Source organism: Salvelinus namaycush, chromosome 37 (genome assembly GCF_016432855.1).
Source record: "Salvelinus namaycush isolate Seneca chromosome 37, SaNama_1.0, whole genome shotgun sequence".
In the NCBI taxonomy this organism is placed as follows: domain Eukaryota; kingdom Metazoa; phylum Chordata; class Actinopteri; order Salmoniformes; family Salmonidae; genus Salvelinus; species Salvelinus namaycush.
Window position 1 is genome coordinate 10,187,804 of NC_052343.1, and position 20,280 is coordinate 10,208,083.

The window sequence follows — 20,280 nt, forward strand, 5'->3', positions numbered from 1 at the left end:
GTTGACTCATCAACATCAATCTGTAGGGACTGACAGACAGACAGCCTTTTCAGGAACTATAACTCACCATTTTGTATTGTTGCATTCAGACTGAGGGCATTCAGTAAATTGATATCAACGGCTAATCGCCCCGCACTGGCTCCTCTCCTAATCTAATCTGCAGTTTCTGGAATATTAGTTGCATAAGGCAAATCTCTGCCCAACCGTCAACAGATTACGCAACGGATTTGGATATTGTGCTCTGTGTCTGTCACATTACCGGAAATGAGTTTGCAGAAGGTTGATGATACAGTTGAAGTCGTAAGTTTACATACACTTAGGTTGGAGTCATTAAAACGTGTTTTTCAACCACTCCACAAATTTCTTGTTAACAAACTATAGTTTTGGCAAGTCGGTTAGGACATCACTTTGTGCATGACACAAGTAATTTTTCCAACAATTGTTACAGACAGATTATTTCACTTATAACTCACAATTCCAGTGGGTCAGAAGTTTACATACACTAAATTGACTGTGCCTTTAAACAGAGGAAAATTCCAGAAAACGATGTCATGGCTTTAGAAGCTTCTGATAGGCTAATAGGCATCATTTGAGTCAACTGGAGGTGTATCTGTGGATGTATTTCAAGGTTTACCTTCAAACTCAGTGCCTCTTTGCTTGACATCATGGGAAAATCAAATGAAATCAAATGAATCACGTTCATCTGTACAAACAATAGTACGCAAGTATAACACCATGGGACCACGCAGCCATCATACCGCTCAGGAAGGAGACGTGTTCTGTCTCCTAGAGATGAACGTACTTTGGTGCAAAAAGTGCAAATCAATCCCAGAACAACAGCAAAGTACCTTGTGAAGATGCTGGAGGAAACAGGTACAAAAGTATCTATATCCACAGTAAAATGAGTCCTATATCGACATAACCTGAAAGGCCGCTCAGCAAGGAAGAAGCCACTGCTCCAAAACCGCCATAAAAAAGACAGACTACGGTTTGCAACTGCACATGAGGACAAAGATTGTACTTTTTGGAGAAATGTCCTCTGGTCTGATGAAACAAAAATAGAACTGTTTGGCCATAATGACCATTGTTATGTTTGGAGGAAAAAGGGGGAGGCTTGCAAGCCGAAGAACACCATCCCAACTGTGAAGCCCAGGGGTGGCAGCATCATGTTGTGGGGGTGCTTTGCTGCAGGAGGGACTGGTCCACTTCACAAAATAGATGGCATCATGAGGAGGGGAAATTATGTGGATATATTGAAGCAACATCTCAAGACATGAGTTGTCCAAATGGACAATGACCCCAAGCATACTTCCAAAGTTGTGGCAAAATGGCTGAAGGACAACAAAGTCAAGGTATTGGAGTGGCCATCACAAAGCCCTGACCTCAAGCCTATAAAACATTTGTGGGCAGAACTGAAAAAGCGTGTGCGAGCAAGGAGGCCTACCAACCTGACTTACATCAGCTCTGTCAGGAGGAATGGGACAATTCACCCAACTTATTGTGGGAAGCTTGTGGAAGGCTACCCAAAACGTTTAACCCAAGTTAAACAATTTAAAGGCAATGCTACCAAATACTAATTGAGTGTATGTAAACTTCTGACACACTGGGATTGTGATGAAAGAAATAAAAGCTGAAATAAATCACTCTCTACTATTATTCTGACATTTCACATTCTTAAAATAAAGTGGTGATCGTAACTGACCTTAGACAATTTTTACTAGGATTAAATGTCAGGAATTGTGAAAAACTGAGTTTAAATGTATTTGGCAAAGGTGTATGTAAACTTCCGACTTCAACTGTAGGTCACGGAGTCTGCACTTTGTTTGGATGAGTTTACCCACTCTGCATGTTCTGTTCCTCTCCTGCCCTCTCCTCTCGCTGTCTCTACTATGAACAGCCGGCAGCAGCATCCACTCCTCCCCACTGTGCCTCTCTTCTCTCCTCTCCTCTCTTCTCTTCACACCTCTTCAAACAACGGCCTGCCACCGTTTGTGTACTCTATAATTACACTGTCAGTTTTCACCACTCTCCCTCTCCCTCCTTTGCTGTCTTGTAGCAATGGTGCGTCAGCATTATCTCCTGTCTTGTGACCTCCCCCAAACCCCTTCCGACTCTCTCATTTGCTGGATGATATGGTGGTAGTGTGAAATGTGACAGTGTTATGGGTCCTCATGTCTGTGTTCTTTCCAGGTCTTTTCCTTTCTGAGCAGTCAAAACTAGCCATCCCAGTCCCCTTTCTACGCGTCTGTCTACATGGGCTGCCCCCCCCCCCCCCGTGGAAGTAGCTGATGTGATGAAACTGTTGTGATGTTAACTTTCTCTCCTCCTCCCCCTCTCTCTGCAGTGAATCAGCAGGCATTACGCCTGTCCCCTCCTCTGCCTCTCTTAGAAATGGCTGTTAACTCTCTCTCTCTCTTTCCTCCCTCCCTCTTTCCTTCCCTCAAACCCTCCCTCTGTTTCTTCCTCTTTCTCTGCAGTATTCCTCTCTCTCTCTCTCTCTCTCAATTCAGTGTTGCAATATTTCTTTCAGAGAGTTCTCACGTTGGTGCATATCAGGTACTGTAGTATATTATGAATGGTGACTATGAAATTCAACCAAACTATGTGTTGGTTAATTTTCAAGTCCCTTTTCATCTGACAGCCTGTGCAATGTGTATCCTGTCCCCTCATCTCATTACGGTTTAACAAAAAGCATCGCCAGAGGTCAAAGCCGAAAATAGCACGAGATCATTGGTTGAGAGCGATGCAGGTGCAGATGCCTTTGTGGAAACTGCAGGGTGCAGTGTGAGAAAGAAACACTTGCAGTTCCAGGTGTGTTGCTCTCGGCCGATGTATAGTATGTGACACGATGGCATATATTGACTTATGCGTCTATATATGCAAGTAGCTTACTTATATATACCTCGCAGACAGGCTGCAAGGAGACTAGCGTCGCTCACTGCAATCTGTTTATTTCCCCTCAATTTCTACATCCAGGTCACCCTCAGCCATTGTAGCTTGTTTGGCTAATTCGTCAATAGACTATATGAATATGAAGAAAAAAAACAGAATTGACCAAAACGACAACAAAACCTATATCGAAATTATGAGTGGAAATAAATAAAAATGCAAGAATTTATGCTCTGATATTGAAAAAAAGACACGCATGCTATGAGCGATAGGAGCAAGCACGCAAAACAAAAACTCTTAATTATATCATTACCATATCATTATCATATTATCTGCCAATTCAATTGACAAGCATTAGGAGACAGTTTGCCTGCAACGTATTGAGACAATATCACTAGAGCGTTGGCCTTGTGTCAGCCTGTTCTCAAGCCATGGATCAATGAACAAGGATCCTCACCCATGATGGCTCTCAGGCCTACTTCAGATTTACTCGTACACTGCACTCCATTTTTAGTGAACGTGGTTATATTGACCAACCGTTTATAGTGATCAAATTATCGTGCTGCACGGATGTGACCACTGTAAAAGAGGAGTGTACTCTCACTGGGCACGGACGCCAATTCAATGTCTATTCCACATTGGGTCAACAACGTTGATTCACCCAATGTGCCCAGTGGGCTGTAAAGCCAAATATCCATGGCTAGCACCAAATATCCATGGCTAACTGTATGTTTGTTGTACTTTCTCTCTCCTCAGCGTCTCTATGCCATGGAGCATGTGTGGAGGTGGACTCTGACACTGACGCAGTGGTCAACGAAGGCTTTAAGCTGGGCTGTATCTCCTGTAAAATGAGGGGCGAGGTGCCCGCCGAGGCCACTGTTGAATGGTCCTTTATGCCCAAAGGGGAGAGCGAGTTCACAACAGTGAGTAGACACGGATCCATAGGGACAGTAGCGGGATATATCCCAATTATCTCTCCTCCTCGCAAAATGTGCACCTGTTCACCTTCCGTCACTGATTTAAAAGGAAATGACTGGTAGAATAAATATGGTACTCCCACTAGCCCATGACTGCAGTGCTTTTAGATCTGTGGGAAGTAGTGGATGAGTGCACACTTCAGGGGGACATACATATTGTTGAGAGACACCTTAGATTCTCCGCATTTCCCCTAAACTAAAGGCTACTCATGATGTATTGCTTGTTTGTTTTTTGCTTTTGACGCGCTTTGAGATTATGAAAACCGCTATAGAAATATAATAAATAAATTATGAAACTGTGCACTTGCGCACTCACCGACATGGATTCAAAGGATTGGATTAGTGTTAACATTGGCTAGCGGGAGTTTCCACCGCTGTTAAATCCATGACAGTGTGCAAGTGCACAATAAATGATCCCTCCCAGCAGAGTTTAAAAAGTATCCCCACTCATTCTGAGCCCACGGAGAGTCAATGAGGTAGCTAAGCAGGTTGACTTGTCTGTTGTTTCAGCAACAAAGGCAGGCCTTTTAGTGTCACGACTTCCGCCAAAGTCAGGTCCTCTCCTTGTTCGGGCGGCGTTCGGTGGTCGACGTCACCTGCATTCTAGCCATCGCCGCTCCATTTTTCATGTATCCATTTGTTTTGTCTTGTTCCCTGCACACCTGGTTTTCATTCCCCAATCAATCTACATGTATGTATTCCTCTGTTCCCCATCATGTCTTTGTGGAAGATTGTTTGTGTTACGTGTACTTTGTATATTGGGAATTTTGTTTGTGTTACGTGTACTTTGTATATTGGGAATTTTGTTACGCGCCAGACATTTGTCTATGTTCCGTGTTTTGGGCACGTTGTTTTGTGCTTTTTTGCAAGTTTACCGGAATAAAGAGTGCACCTGTTCAATTCACTCTGCTCTCCTGCACCTGACTTCGCCTCCAATACACATTCATTGACATTTAGTTTCCATTTAGATTACGAAACAAGGTTTCATAAGCAATTCATGAACGTTAGAGCCCCACTGAACACAATGACTACCAAGTCATCACACCAATGGGTGTGCTGTACAATGGAGACACATCAAGGTAGATCATTTTAACTCATTCAGTAAAAAGACAAAACACATCAATCAAAACAAGCATGGTTACATTTCATAGGCAATTTCTATGTCAGCAAAACAAGTAGTCTCTTCTCCAGTGAAATGGGAGCTATCATTTATCATGAGAAAGAGCATCACAGCCATGCATTTATCATGACGGGCTCTTTTCCTCAGTGTCAGATGTAAACATACACAACTTTCCCTAAAAGGAAGGAGTCTATTCCAACATCAATACAGGGCAGCCATTAGCTATTAAATCCCTCCATCACATAACAGCATACATGAGGAGAGAGATCCCATTAGCTCTGTTTGTTTCTAAACAGCTAATGCATCAGGAAGTGGTGCAGGCAGGCCCTGACTAATACAGCCTCAACAAGGGCTCATGCTGGGAGTGGCCGCAGCCAGTTGCCTGGTTTGACACTACAATATTTGGAAACTGTGAAACAAAAGTTTGGATGTTAAGGGGTGAATCCATTTTAGACCAGTGTGCATAACTTAAACAATCTCTTATTGATAGCAATGCATGATTTACATGAGTTATTGTGTGTACATATCCATACAAGTTAGGATTCAGCCCTCAGTTACTACAACATGCTGAGCATAATGCTGAAAGCATATACTCAAAAACAATAAAGACCCTAAACTATTATGCATCACTAGCCCCTAGTAGGGGCCTCGTATTCCATCCAGTAACTTCCAAGAAAAGAAAGCTAAGATTGATCTCGTGAAACAGAACCCCAAGGAGAGGTCAGGGCTGGGGGTCAAGAGCAGAGTGACACGGTGTCAAAAGAATTTTGTTCTCAATGTTCATAAACTGAACTTCAATTAAAATACTCTGTCTGTTACTAAGAATTTGTAAGGTTCTTATTAAAATGAAACAGACAGAGGCCAGTCTACCATAGTCAGCATGTTTATTTACGAAAGCTCTGCCCATCCTTACATGTACATTGGTTTATATACCTCTCATTTCGTCATAACTGTCCCTCCTCCTCTAAGACAATGACAATATAGTTCACAAGTCTTCTCCTTCTCATACATTGCCTGCCACCTGTTATACAATCTACTACAAGCCCAAGGTTTCTCCCCTCCCTGGGTGGGGACAGAATGTCCTGTAAGGAACACAGTAGTACAGCTTGTCGGTCGATAGCTCCTCTTATCATTTGTTTCACATTTGCACCCTGCTTACATACTAAAAAAGAACAAAAAGTCCTTGTTCTAATTCTGACTAAAACTACACACATCGGATTTAGATTTATGATTCTAATAAATGTCATACAATCATACAGTGACAGGTAAGATTTTTGTTAGTTATAGTTCTATGTTAAATGTATACATCATTTAGTCATTATTCATAAAAATCATAACACACGGGTTAGACCTCTGACCATGCTATTCAGCCTGTTGTTTCATAGGGATCAAGGGGCAGAGTCAGAAGACCTTTAGGCCAGTAGACCAGTCACTTCCCCTGTTACTGTAGGTGGTCTTGTGTGGCTCATTTGGTAAGAGTGTGGCACTAGTAACCTCAGGGTTGTTGTTCGATTCCTGCTGGGGTCACATATTCTAAAATGTATGCATAGTCTACTACAAATCGCTTTGGATTAAAACGTATACACTAAATTACATATATTATTATTATTATATAGTTTTACTGTAAAAATAAGAATCCCTGTTATAGACAGTCCATGCTGGACCAGGAAAAACACTGCACATGATACTTATACTCGTTGATGTAAATTACTTAAGTAAAAATACTTGGGCGTTTTTTTTTACTCCATACGTTTTCCCTGACACCTAAAATTACTCGTTATATTTTGAATGCTTAGCAAGACAGGGAAATGGTCTAATTCACACACTTATCAAGAGAACATCCCTGGCCATCCCTACTGCCTCTGATCTGGCAGACTCACCAAACACATGCTTCGTTTGTAAATTATGTATGAGGGTTGGAGCGTGCCCCTGGCTATCCGTACATTTTAATAAAACAAGAAAATGGTGGAGTCTGGTTTGTTTCATGTAAGGAATTTGAAATGATGTATACATTTACTTTTAATACTTAAGTATATTTTAGCAATTACATTTACTTTTGATACTTAAGTATATTTAAAAGCAAATACTTTCAGACTTTTACTCTCAAGTAGGATTTTACTGGGTGACTTTCACTTTGAGTTATTTTCTCTTAAGGTATCTTTACTTTTACTCAAGTGTGACAATTGGGTACTTCTTCCACCACTGCTTATACTGTACCAACCAAACTGCTTTAGAAATTACTTAATCTTTTTTTGAAATCACTACATAATCAAACCATAACAGAACCAAAGTACCTGATTGAGCACTTAGTCCAGAGATATGAGCCCTTGTTAGTCCAGAGATATGAGCCCTTCTTGATGCAGAACATTGGTGCTTTGATTAAAGTGCTGCACAGATTTCATCCAGTAATGTAAAAATCCTAATATGATCTGCCCAGGATGAGTGTGTTGGCTCACCAAACCCTGTCTCATATAACCTAGAATCGAAACTAAATAATCTTGTCCAAGCCAGAATAGCAGGATCCTCGATGTACACCCCTGGACAGGATGCTAGTCTATCGTAAGGCCTTTCCCCCAATACATCTCTTTAATTAACAGTCTTCGGTATGACATGACCAAGGTTCAAACGGCCTACCTTCCAATCTCAGGGCATACGCTCTAACCACAAAGCCAATCCAAACTGATAGGCTCCAATTAACGGGGAAACAGCATATTAGTTTGGATTGCAAGCTCGTATGTCTCACTTCCCCCCCATTGTGTTCTCCAATAGATCTACAGCTACAAGGATCTAATGAGCGACATCCCGGACGAGCGCTTCTACGAGCGTCTGGACTGGAACGGCAGCAAGAAGACCAAGGACCTGCAGGACGGCTCCATCTACATCCTGAACGTGACGTGGAACGACACGGGCACCTACCGCTGCATCTTCAACCGCACCCTCATCTTCACCTCCTTCAAGTTCCACAACGACACCACCAAGATCGTCCACCTCAACGTGGTGCCAAGACGTGAGGCGTTGGGTTTAGGGTTCACAGGGTTAGGCTTAGGTCTAGACACAAACGAGCACATGCAAATGAACACACACACAAACAGTATAGTAGACACACACCCTCATCTGGGGATAGGGGAGAGGGAGAGAGGAGGGGAGAGAGGGAAATAGTACACTAAGATCACCCTCGTGAAATTAGTGCCATGACATAGGCTTACTTACACCCTGTATATGGAGGGGGATGAGTTGGAGGGGAGAGAGGGTGGTGGGGTAGCGGGGTAGAGGGAGGGAAGGAAGGGAAGAGAGGGCAGGAGTTGACCGACACTCAATGTCCATGCCTGAATTGACAAAAGTGGCAATATTGTCCAAGCGGATGATGAACAAGGTGCATGAGTTATACGATTTTGATTTAGGGTCAGATGGTAGGTTGGACCATGTTCCAAAATGTAAGCATTGATATCAAAATCAAGGACATATGATAAAGGGACGAACAGGAAACAGTCATACATCTCATTATTTACACAGCTGTTGATGGATGGTAAGTAGTAGTAGCCCTGTCACAGAAGCGGCCACAGCTGTCATTAAGTCTCATATCTCCCAATCCAAAGGCTCAGCCACAGCCACAGCCATGCCAATGATTATCCAACAAATCACTGTCAATGACAGCTGACCATTAAGTAGATACTGTATCAAAAAAGACACACAGTAGAGATATACAGTCGTGGCCAAAAGTTGAGAATGACACATTCATTTTCACAAAATCTGCTGCCTCAGTTTGTATGATGGCAATTTGCATATACTCCAAAATGTTATGAAGAGTGATCAGATGAATTGCAAATGAACTGAATCCCAAAAAACATTTCCACTGCATTTCAGCCCCGCCACAAAGGACCAGCTGACATGTCAGTGATTCTCTCGTTAACACAGGTGTGAGTGTTGACGAGGACAAGGCTGGAGATCACTCTGTTATGCTGATTGAGTTCGGATAACAGACTGGAAGCTTCAAAAGGAGGGTGGTGCTTGGAATCATTGTTCTTCCTCTGTCGACCATGGTTACCTGCAAGGAAACACGTGCCGTCATCATTGCTTTGCACAAAAAGGGCTTCACAGGCAAGGATATTGCTGCCAGTAAGATTGCACCTAAATCAACCATTTATCGGATCATCAAGAACTTCAAGGAGAGCGGTTCAATTGCTGTGAAGAAGGCTTCAGGGCGCCCAAGAAAGTCCAGCAAGCGCAAGGACCATCTCCTAAAGTTGATTCAGCTGCGGGATCGGGGCACCACCAGTAGAAGCCACTTCTCTCCATGAAAAACATCAGCGACAGACTGATATTCTGCAAAAGGTACAGGGATTGGACTGCTGAGGACTGGGGTAAAGTCATTTTCTCTGATGAATCCCCTTTCCGATTGTTTGGGGGATCCGGAAAAAAGTTTGTCCGGAGAAGACAAGGTGAGCGCTACCATCAGACCTGTGTCATGCCAACAGTAAAGCATCCTGAGACCATTCATGTGTGGGGTTGCTTCTCAGCCAAGGGAGTGGGCTCACTCACAATTTTGCCTAAGAACACAGCCATGAATAAAGAATGGTACCAACACATCCTCTGAGAGCAATTTCTCCCAACCATCCAGGAACAGTTCGGTGAGGAACCTCAGTTCGGTGAAGAACTTTTCCAGCATGATGGAGCACCTTGCCATAAGGCAAAAGTGATAACTAACTGGCTCGGGGAACATGGCCAGGAAACTCCCCAGACCTTAATCCCATTGAGAACTTGTGGTCAATCCTCAAGAGGCGGGTGGACAAACAAAACCCCACAAATTCTGACAAACTCCAAGCATTGATTATGCAAGAATGGGCTGCCATCAGTCAGGATGTGGCCCAGAAATTAATTGACAGCATGCCAGGGCGGATTGCAGAGGTCTTGAACAAGAAGGGTCAACACTGCAAATATTGACTCTTTGATTCAACTTCATGTAATTGTCAATAAAAGCCTTTGACACTTATGAAATGCTTGTAATTATACTTCACTATTCCATAGTAACATCTGACAAAAATATCTAAAGACACTGAAGCAGCAAACTTTGTGGAAACTAATATTGGTGTCATTCTCAAAACTTTTGGCCATGACTGTACATTGATACAGTGCCTTCAGAATGTATTCACACCCCTTGAATTTTTCCACATTTTGTTGTGTTATTTAAAATATATCACTATAATAAGTCACTGGCCTACACACAATACCCCATAATGTCAAAATGGAATCATGTTTTTTTTTAAATTCTACAAATACATTTAAAAAATGAAAAGCTAAAATGTTTTGAATCATTAAGCCTAAACAAGTCACGTAATACATTTCATGGACTCTGTGTGCAAAAATAGTGTTTAACATTTTTTATTTATTTCACCTTTATTTAACCAGGTAGGCCAGTTGAGAACAAGTTCTCATTCACAACTGCGACCTGGCCAAGACAAAGCAAAGTGACAAAAAACAACACAGAGTTACACATGGGATTAACAAAAGTACAGTCAATAACACAATAGAAAAATCTATACTTGCAATTCTTTCCAGTCAGTGGCAGCAGAGAACTGGAAGGAAAGGCGGCCAAAGTGGGTGTTGGCTTTGGGGATGACCAGTGAGATATACTTGCTGGAGCGCGTGCTACGGGTGGGTGCTGCTATGGTGACCAGTGAGCTGAGATAATGCGGGGCTTTACCTAGCAAAGACTTATAGATGACCTGGAGCCAGTGGGTCTGGCGACATATATCATAGCGAGGGCCAGCCAACGAGAGCATGAAGGTCGCAGTGGTGGGTGGTAAATGGGGCTTTGGTGACAAAACGGATGGCACTGTGATAGACTGCATCCAGTTTGCTGAGTAGAGTGTTGGAGGCTATTTTGTAAATGACATCGCCGAAGTCAAGGATCGGCAGGATAGTCAGTTTTATGAGGGCATGTTTGGCAGCATGAGTGAAGGAGGCTTTGTTGCGAAATAGGAAGCCGATTCTAGATTACATTTTGTATTGGAGATGCTTAATATGAGTCTGGAAGGAGAGTTTACAGTCTAGCCAGACACCTAGGTATTTGTAGTTGTCCACATATTCTAAGTCAGAACCGTCCAGAGTAGTGATGCTAGTCGGGCGGGCGGGTGCGGGCAGCGATCGGTTGAAGAGCATGCATTTAGTTTTACTAGTGTTTAAGAGCAGTTGGAGGCCACGGAAGGAGTGTTGTATGGCATTGAAGCTCGTTTGTAGGTTTGTTAACACAGTGTCCAAAGAAAGGCCAGATGTATACAGAATGGTGTCGTCTGCGTAGAGGTGGATCAAGGAATCACCCGCAGCAAGAGTGACATGATTTTTTAATAACTACCACATATCCGTATGCCACATACAGATAATTGTAAGGTTCCTCAGTTGAGCAGTGAATTTCACACACAGATTCAACCACAAAGACCAGGGTGGTTTTCCAATGCCTTTCAAAGAAGGGCACCTATTGAAGGGGAAAAAAGCAGACATTGAATATCTCTGAGCATGGTGAAGTTATTAATTACAACTTGGATGGTGTATCCCAGTCACTACAAAGATACAGGCGTCCTTCCTAACTCAGTTGCCAGAGAGGAAGGAAACCGCTCAGGGATTTCACCATGCCAATAGTGACTTTAAAACAGTTACAGAGTTTGTAGGCTGTGATAGGAAAAAACTGAGGTTTGATCAACAACATTGCAGTTACTTTACAATACTTACCTAAATGTCAGAGTGAAAAGAAGGAAGCCTGTACAGTATAACAAATATTCCAAAACATGCATCCTGTTTGCGATAAGGCACTAAAGTAAAACTGCAAAAAAATGTGGCAAAGGAATGAACTTTATGTCCTGAATACAATTATGTTTGGGGCAAATCCAACACAACACATCACTGAGTACCACTATTCATATTTTCAAGCATAGTGGTGGCTGCATCATGTCACGGGTATGATTATCCCCGGCAAGGACTAGCAAGTTTTTAGGATAAACATAATAGAGCTAAGCACAGGCAAAATCCTGGAGGAAAACCTGGTTCAGTCTGCTTTCCAACAGAATTCACTTTTCAGCAGGACAATAACCTAAAACACAAGGCCAAATATATACTGGAGTTGCTTACCAAGACGTCATTGAATATTCCTGTGTGGATTAGTTACATTTTTGACTTAAAATCGGCTTGAAAATCTATGGCAAGACTTGAAAATAGCTGTCTAGCAATGATCAACAACCAATTTGACAGAGCTCGAAGATTTAAAAAAATATTAAATGGGAAATGATTGTACAATCCAGGTGTGCAAAGCTCTTATAGACTTCCCCAGAAAGACTCACAGCAGTAACCACTGCCAAAGGTGTATTGACTCAGGGGTGTGAATACATATGTACATGTAAATTAGCTATTTCTGTATTTAATTTTCAATAAATTTCCAAACATTTCTAGAAACAAGTTTTCACTTTGTCATTATGGTGTATTGTGTCAATGGCTCAAAAAATTGTGTATTGTGTCAAAAAATGTAATCCTAATTTGAATTCACGCTGTAACACAACAAAATGTGGAATAAGTCAAGGGGTATGAATACATAGAGACCTACTGTACTGCTTTAACGGACCTGCATTCGGATGAAGGATTTTTCTCAAGAGAGGAGCGGTCAGACTCCCAAGAGCTAAATTGCTTTCATAATCCTAAATAATATTTTAAAAGCTCCCACAACGGTCGATGCAGTGTCTCTAGAACGTTGGGTTTAGCAGCAAGCTTAGTCAGCTCACCCACTACTTGAGGTCATTCCAACAGTTTTAGTTGAGATTAATGTTGAACTTGAAAAACTGGGCCATTTCCAGTGAAACACTGACCCCTTGTGGATGTCTGGGGATAATTGGTTCATGTTTTATGAGGCATCAGAAATTCAGAAACCTGTATATTTTCATTGAAATAGCTTCTTATTAATTAACTAAGCCCAAGGCGGTCTCCTTCTTAACCACTCCTCTCTCTAGTGACCAGGGGGATAGCGTCCATCTTGTCCGAGGTGATGATGTATGTCACCATCGTTGGGCTGCAGGTATGGCTGGTGGTGGAGATGATTTACTGCTACAGGAAGATATCAGTGCAAGGCGAGGAAGCATTGAGAGAGAGCGCGTGAGTAGACACAAACACACACACCGGTCCAATTCATCGCAGACACACGCACAAGAGCACACACTTAAACACTTTTTCCTCAATCTTCCTCTGAAAATATTTTCTTGCTATGTAATTACCTAGCTAAAACTGTTACTTTCTAACTGCCTCTCTCCGTACTCTTTCTAACTGCCTCTCTCCGTACTCTTTCTAACTGCCTCTCTCCGTACTCTTTCTAACTGCCTCTCTCCGTACTCTTTCTAACTGCCTCTCTCCGTACTCTTTCTAACTGCCTCTCTCCGTACTCTTTCTAACTGCCTCTCTCCGTACTCTTTCTAACTGCCTCTCTCCGTACTCTTTCTAACTGCCTCTCTCCGTACTCTTTCTAACTGCCTCTCTCCGTACTCTTTCTAACTGCCTCTCTCCGTACTCTTTCTAACTTCCTCTCTGCCCCCCCTCTCTTATTCCTCACCTCTCTCTCTCACAGGGCGGAGTACTTAGCTATAGCTTCAGAGAGTAAAGAGAATTGTGCAATGGTGGCAGTAACCGAATAGCACTGGTAGGTTTCCCCTACTACTAATCCAGAACTGGACTCTTGGCCGTTCATTGTCTGTTCTTTCCTTTACTCTTGTTCTGTCACTGATGGGAACTCATATCAGCACCCAGAACCAAATCACCTACATTTTAAAGGGGAAGTTCAGGATTTTACAACTTGATATTAGATGGTTTCTCCCCCTAAAATAAAACGTCCCCTTTAAGGTGGTCACAAAAGAATAGTGGATTCATGGCATCTATGTTTTCTTACAAGTTTTGTTTTCATTTCAGGTTAAAAAATGGCTCCAAACGATGAATAGCTCTCGATAGCCCTTCAACACTTCTCCACTTCACCCCTTCTTCCATTATGACACCATCTCATTGTGACACCATCTCATTACCCCATCCAGGAGGACAAGCAGCCAAGAGGCTTGTCCAGAGAACAGATGGATGAGAAGTGAAACAGCCAATGAAAAAAAGGACATATGCTGTATATTTGCATTTAAACACAGTAGAGTGTACCATCTAGCAGTACTATAATATCAAAGAGAGTTGTATATACAGTACGTATGGTTAATTATGCAATCCAAATCTTCATTATAATACTCCTACATTATATTAAGTTGGTATTGTACATTAAGAATAGCTGCATGTGTAGTGATACATCCTAACCATGGGCATTAATATGTTTCTTATGGTAAATTTCAGGATTCTAAAGTGTGCTTGTATCAAAGCAATTAGAGGTCAGAACTCAACTGCAATCTGACACAATGGCTTCAGTAGCCGGTCTTGATCAGACCTTCAATGGCTATTATGCGCAGATCCAGACTAGCCTACCGGTATATTCAAAAGCATTCCAATAAAACCTTGTTATGCATTCAGGTTAATGAAATGAGTACCCTGAGGAGTATTAGCCTAACACACGGTTGACTAGCTGGGAGTACTGGATTGTACACATCCAGAGCAACTATTTCTGTTTGACAACATCTGTCTACCCTTTAAAGGTTAAAGCATTAATGATCTAGTAATGTTACCAATAGTCTTCCTCTTTTTTTGGGACAGGGATAACTCTCTCAAACTTAAAAAGTACATTAGGATCAGGGTAAATTCACTATCCAGTGTCTAGTATAGGACGGTAGAATGCCTGTACATACTGTAGATAGAGGACTGTAGCTAACTATTTATCAATGCAATGGAATCATTTTCACGTAACCGGTGATTTGCTTATGTCAGACGATTTAAGGTAATTAACATGGTCAATTCCTCAAAGCTATAATTATCCACCAATGTATTATACACATTATAGCAGTGCCATTTTAAAATGTTGAAACTATCATTCTACCGTTGTGACTGGAAACCTCAATATGCAACATCCATACATTATACATATATTTATTGCAGTATAATTGTATTCTCTCCATATTTCATTAATGCTTTACTTGCTAGATTTTCCTTACCATATTTACAACAAACAAGGGCTTGTGATATTAGCTACCATTTTACTGCCGTGGGAAACTACCACAATTTGTCCAGTGTGCCTAGAGCAGGAATGTCTGTGACTGGTCGAAGACCTGAAACGGTTTAGACAAGACGCTAAACTGGTTTAAAACAAGTTATTTAATGAAGATACCTAATGTGAGCAGAAACTATACTATATACAGTGTTGGCTTAGTGCTCATATCAATCAGTCCCTATGGAGCAGAATACAGTGAGTTGCTATTGAAAACTGACATCCCTGTCGTTCCTATTTGGCAGTCAATTCTGAATTATACCTCCAGGGGCAGCATAACACCGCCTAATGTGGACTGCCATCTTGCATGCATACTTTCTTGTATAATTTCATTGGGATCTGGGTTTGCTACATTTGAAGTACAGAAAAGTGAAAGAATAATAGGATTGTTATCGCATGATAACTGAACAAATGATCATTCTGTAGAATTAATGTTCAAGATTCTGAATTATTCAAAATTCCTTTTAAAAACCTTGACACCGATTTGGTCAGGTTAGAGTTTCTATTCGCCTTTCACAGAACTTCAACATTAAATAGCGGAATATATGTTGGAAAAAACAACAGGCTTAAAACAGGGAATAATCTACTTCTGCTGTAATTAAAAATGTTGACTGAAGAGAGCTGATCCAGTTCACATTACTATGGAAATGTTGCTTGCCAAAACAGTCAGCTTTATACCATAATACAATTGTCATGTGATAATGGAGTAGGCTTTATGTCTGGTTTATTAAATCAAAACAATCTCTACCTTGTCAGATTTTTATATTTGTGGGAAATTTTTGTGGGAACTTCTCGGTCTCTGACAAGCAAGACCCTCTTTCGCGCGCAGAGAGAAATAGACAGACAGAGTGTAATAATATCATCTAAAGCGCATAGGGCTACTGAAGTGTGGGACAGAAATGGCCTGTTGTTCTGGCATGCAGTCACATGTTGCATGGCTGTCACTGTGCTGTGGCTAACCTCATGATAGAGTACCTGACTGGAAACTGGTGATATCACAGTGATGTAACATTTCCAGGATAATTGACGGGCTCACTGGGAGTCAGGGACGACTTCGGCAGTGGTCAAACACAAACTTTCCCTTATGACCTTTCAAACCACTCTTATTTAATTGACAATTCCCAAATATACTTTAATATAATGTACAAAGTGCCTGAGGGTGGCCTTACAGTTAAGGGCCCTGCACATATACGTTCTCCCCCCCATTCTAGCTTTGACTCGACTGATAGCTACGTTGAGGAATTATTTTAACTTTCTATGCCTGTGATATGTGGCTGTCCCACCTAGCTATCTTAAACCTCTTGACGCTAAGGGTCAGATTATTATTTTTATTTTTTTAAATAACGTTCCCAAGGTAAACGGACTATTTCTCAGGTCCAGATCGTAGAATATGCATATACATTTACAGATTAGGATAGAAAACACTCCAACGTTTCCAAAACTGTCAAAATATTGTCTGTGAGTATAACAAAACTGATTCTGCAGGCGAAAACCTGAGAAACTCTAACCCGGAAGTGATTTTTTTTTTTTTTATCTGTGTTTCCTGGCCCGTCTTTTTTCCATTTAAAAAGGGGTATCAACCAGATTCCTTTTCCAATGGCTTCCTCAGGCTGTGGCCAGGCTTTAGACATAGTTTCAGGCTTTTATTTTGAAAAATTTGCGAGATTTTTCAAAACTAGTCACGTGTCCTCTGATTAGTTCCTGTGCGCGAGAGAGGTAGCGCTCCATTTTCTTTTTCTCTCTTATTGAGTAGGTTACGGTCCGGTTGAAATATTATCGATTATGTTTGTTAAAAACAACCTGAGGATTGATTATAAAAAACATTTGACATGTTTCTACGACCATTACGGATACTTTTTGGAATTTTCATCGAACGGAACGTGGCTTTGGTTTTCTGAACATAACACGCAACCCAAATTGCGTTTTTTTGTTATAAAATTAATATTTATCAAACAAAAATAACATTTGTTGTGTAACTGGGAGTCTCGTGAGTGCAAACATCCGAAGATTATCAAAGGTAAGCGATTCATTTTATTGCTTTTCTGACCATGCTAATTTGGGGCTAGCTGTTCTAGCATTGATTGATACACTCACAAAAGCTTGGATTTCTTTTGCTGTAAAGCATATTTTCAAAATCTGACACGATAGGTGGATTAACAACAAGCTAAGCTGTGTTTTGGTATATTTCACTTGTGATTGCATGATTATAAATATTTTTAGTAATATTTTGCGCCCTGCAATTCAGCGGTTGTTTAGGAAAATGATCCCGTAAAAGGGATCCGTAGTGCAGAGAAGTTAAGATGAATGCACTAAGTTGCTCTGGATAAGAGCGTCTGCTAAATGACTAAAATGTTAATTGTACGTATCCTGGCGACTGCCAGCCCTACACCGCATCTCCTTTCTCTCAGTCCCCCCTTTATTAACAGAGAAGGTATGAAATTAACAAACAAACACAGGAGAGTTCAAGTTGTCTCCTTTAAAAAAAAAAACTACAAAGTTTGAAGTTCCCCATTAACTAACGTGTCCTCTGAAGCTCAGTTGGTACAGCATGGCGCTTGCAACGCCGGAACAGTGGGTTCGATTCCCGGGACCACTCGTAGGTATAACGAATGACTACGCTGCTTTGGGTGAAAGCATCTACTAAATGACAGATATTATGATATATTATCTAATATGGTAAGCAGTATGACCGCCCTTCAACATAGAGAGATAGCAGGCCAGATCAATTCCTGTGACATGAATAGATTGCAACAGTGTCTCCTGCTCCTTGGTAATGATGTAGGCCAGTAGATCAACTGTGTTTGTAGGTCAATCGACAGTATCGATCTACATGGACTTTGTCTGAAGTCGCTGTTATTGGCAGACATCTAAAATCAATTAAATGCTTTGCCTCAACAGGTCAAAGCAACAGATCAGCTTGAATTTGGACACGCTGGGAAGTCAGAAAGATGACATAATTACACCGACTGTTTTTAAATACGTTTTTAGTTCAACTTTTTATGAAAATGGTTAACATGACACACACACTTTAAAAAAATAACTCAGATGAGTTGTTGCATATTTTAGAGCTTTTCATTTCTCTCCAGGGCATTGTGTACAATCAAATCGTTTACAGTACATTTGCTCCCCGCGACCCCCATCCCCCTCTCCTCCCTGACCCTAATAAATATAGTAAATCCTTTGATCACTCACTGTTTGGCCGTGCACAGCAAGGCTCACACACTTGCACAGGCGAGAGACGGAAGGAGAAAGGGGGGTAGGGAGCACAACGAGGAAAGAGAGAGAGAGGGGAAGAGTGAACGAGACAATAGGAGGGAGGTTGAAAAGGAAAATAATTAGGAAAAGAGAAGATGGTTTATGATAGACAGTGGGGGGGAAATCAGGGGGGGGGGGGGTGCAGAAAAGAAAATTAGATGCCCTTTCGAAAAACAAAAACAATAAGAAACAGGATAGACTACAAAATAAAGATATAAAATGAAAAGGAATAACATCAATTTGAACTCAAACACAGTACTGCAATAGTTTCCCTTTATCTTTTTCCGGGCCTAGACTTCTGGTTGGTCCTTTCTAAGTCCAGTCCACACTAGAAAGTCACTAGTTTATTGCATCCCTCTGTTAACCTGGTCTACGGAGTCTGCGTCCCAAACGGCACATCATTTCCTATGTAGTGCACCACACTATAAAAGGGAATAGGGTGTTATTTGGAACGCAGACTGGTCTACAGAGTACAGTCAGTAACCCTGAAACACTTCAAGTCCCATCCAATAATACAATTAGGAAGTTGACCAAGTGCGGAAAACAAACAACAACAAAAAGTCTCAGACAAAAACAAACTCAATCATACTAATCTTAATAATACCAAATGTAACAGTGACGATGTGACGTTGAGGACACTTCTTTCTAATACATGTCAGTCTTCTTCTCCAACTCCAGATCTTTGCTTGCTTGTCTCATTTTGCCCTAAACACACTTTAGTGATATACTACTTTTTACACATTCAAAAGTAGTATAATCACCAAATATCATTATTGCTATGACCAGGAAATATAAAATATTCACTTTATAGCTCTTTCTTGGTCCGTGCTGAAGTATTAACACAGAGCATATAGGAGAGAAAAAGAAAAAAAAAATCACTCGTATTGAGAGCGGGACAGGACTTTTCGAAATCAAAGTCGTGTTAAATAAATACTGTAATGGTCTGGCGCGCACACTCATCATTCGCTCTCTCAATTCTCAAAACGACCCAGTCACCCTCAAAAAGACAGCTAATGAAAGAAAACGAGCTAGTAGAGGATTTAGGAGTCTTTTTGTATTATTCACACCTGAAAATGAAAAAAATGTAGTCTTGTTTTGAAATGACTCTCCCCTAGCAGAGGACGGACTGCTTTTGTAAGAGATCAAGCCTTTAAGATGGAAGCTGCTGATCCCAGATGGATGGAGAGAAAGAGAGAGAAAGAAAGAACGACAAATAGTTGGATTACAGAAAGTCTCCTGTATCTATCCGAGCTTTCCCCTCTCTCGTCCTTCTCTCGTCCTTCTCTCGTCCCTCTCTCGTCCCTCTCTCGTCCCTCTCTCCTCATGTGTCCCTCATTTCCAGAGGCTCAAGGGGGACTTAGCTGAGCGGACCCCTCACACCGAGGCACATAAGTCCCCTAGGCTGGCTTCAGCTGGGAACAGAGCCATAGCTGTTTCTCAGGGCTGGGAAAGCTCCCAATTTCCATCCATTTTGAAACGCAAAGTTAATCCAGGTTGGCCCATTTTGAGAAATGCAGTCGGACCAAGTCAATCCATTTTGAAATGCTTTGGACCCCGAGTCTGTCCATTTGAAATGCAGCAGCAGGGCTGCACATGTTGAAATGCAGTCGATCGTCTGTCTTTCTTGAAAACGTCTCTTGGATTCTCAGGCAGGGGAGATGGTTCAGGGAGAGCAGCATGGTTGGTTGCATGTGAGGAGCGGATGGTACTATACAAACTGGCCAGCCGTTAGCCCTGACTGTGGGAGATATGGTTGGCTCACCATGCTATGTTATTGCTGTAGTCCTGAAGACATTCCCAGTCTAACTGTCTGGACGTGAGAGGTGGTGGTGACTATGGAAGGTGGAACTTTGCCATTGCAGGTTACTCAAGACTGAGGTGTG

At 41.6% G+C, this 20,280-nt stretch overlaps 2 protein-coding genes across 3 annotated transcripts in view; one reads left to right on the forward strand and one right to left on the reverse strand.

Moving 5' to 3' along the window:
• LOC120031400 (sodium channel subunit beta-1-like) overlaps positions 1-15,887 on the forward strand; it is a 38,184-nt gene extending 22,297 nt beyond the window's left edge. Inside the window, exons 3-7 of one of the 2 annotated variants that reach the window (XM_038977134.1) lie at positions 3,646-3,812; positions 7,756-7,993; positions 12,978-13,119; positions 13,586-13,657; positions 13,924-15,887. In XM_038977134.1, coding sequence (XP_038833062.1) covers positions 3,646-3,812; positions 7,756-7,993; positions 12,978-13,119; positions 13,586-13,652 — 614 coding nt within the window. In that variant the 3' untranslated portion in view covers positions 13,653-13,657; positions 13,924-15,887. The remainder of the gene's footprint in view (positions 1-3,645; positions 3,813-7,755; positions 7,994-12,977; positions 13,120-13,585; positions 13,658-13,923) is intronic. The other variant, XM_038977135.1, reaches the window with a different exon arrangement.
• Positions 15,888-18,119: 2,232 nt separating this feature from the next.
• Positions 18,120-20,280, reverse strand: part of LOC120031399 (protein Aster-A-like) — a 30,582-nt gene continuing 28,421 nt past the window's right edge. Inside the window, exon 19 of the mRNA XM_038977132.1 lies at positions 18,120-20,280. This exon is cut by the window's right edge and continues 390 nt beyond it. The gene's annotated coding sequence lies outside the window, so the exon portion shown is untranslated.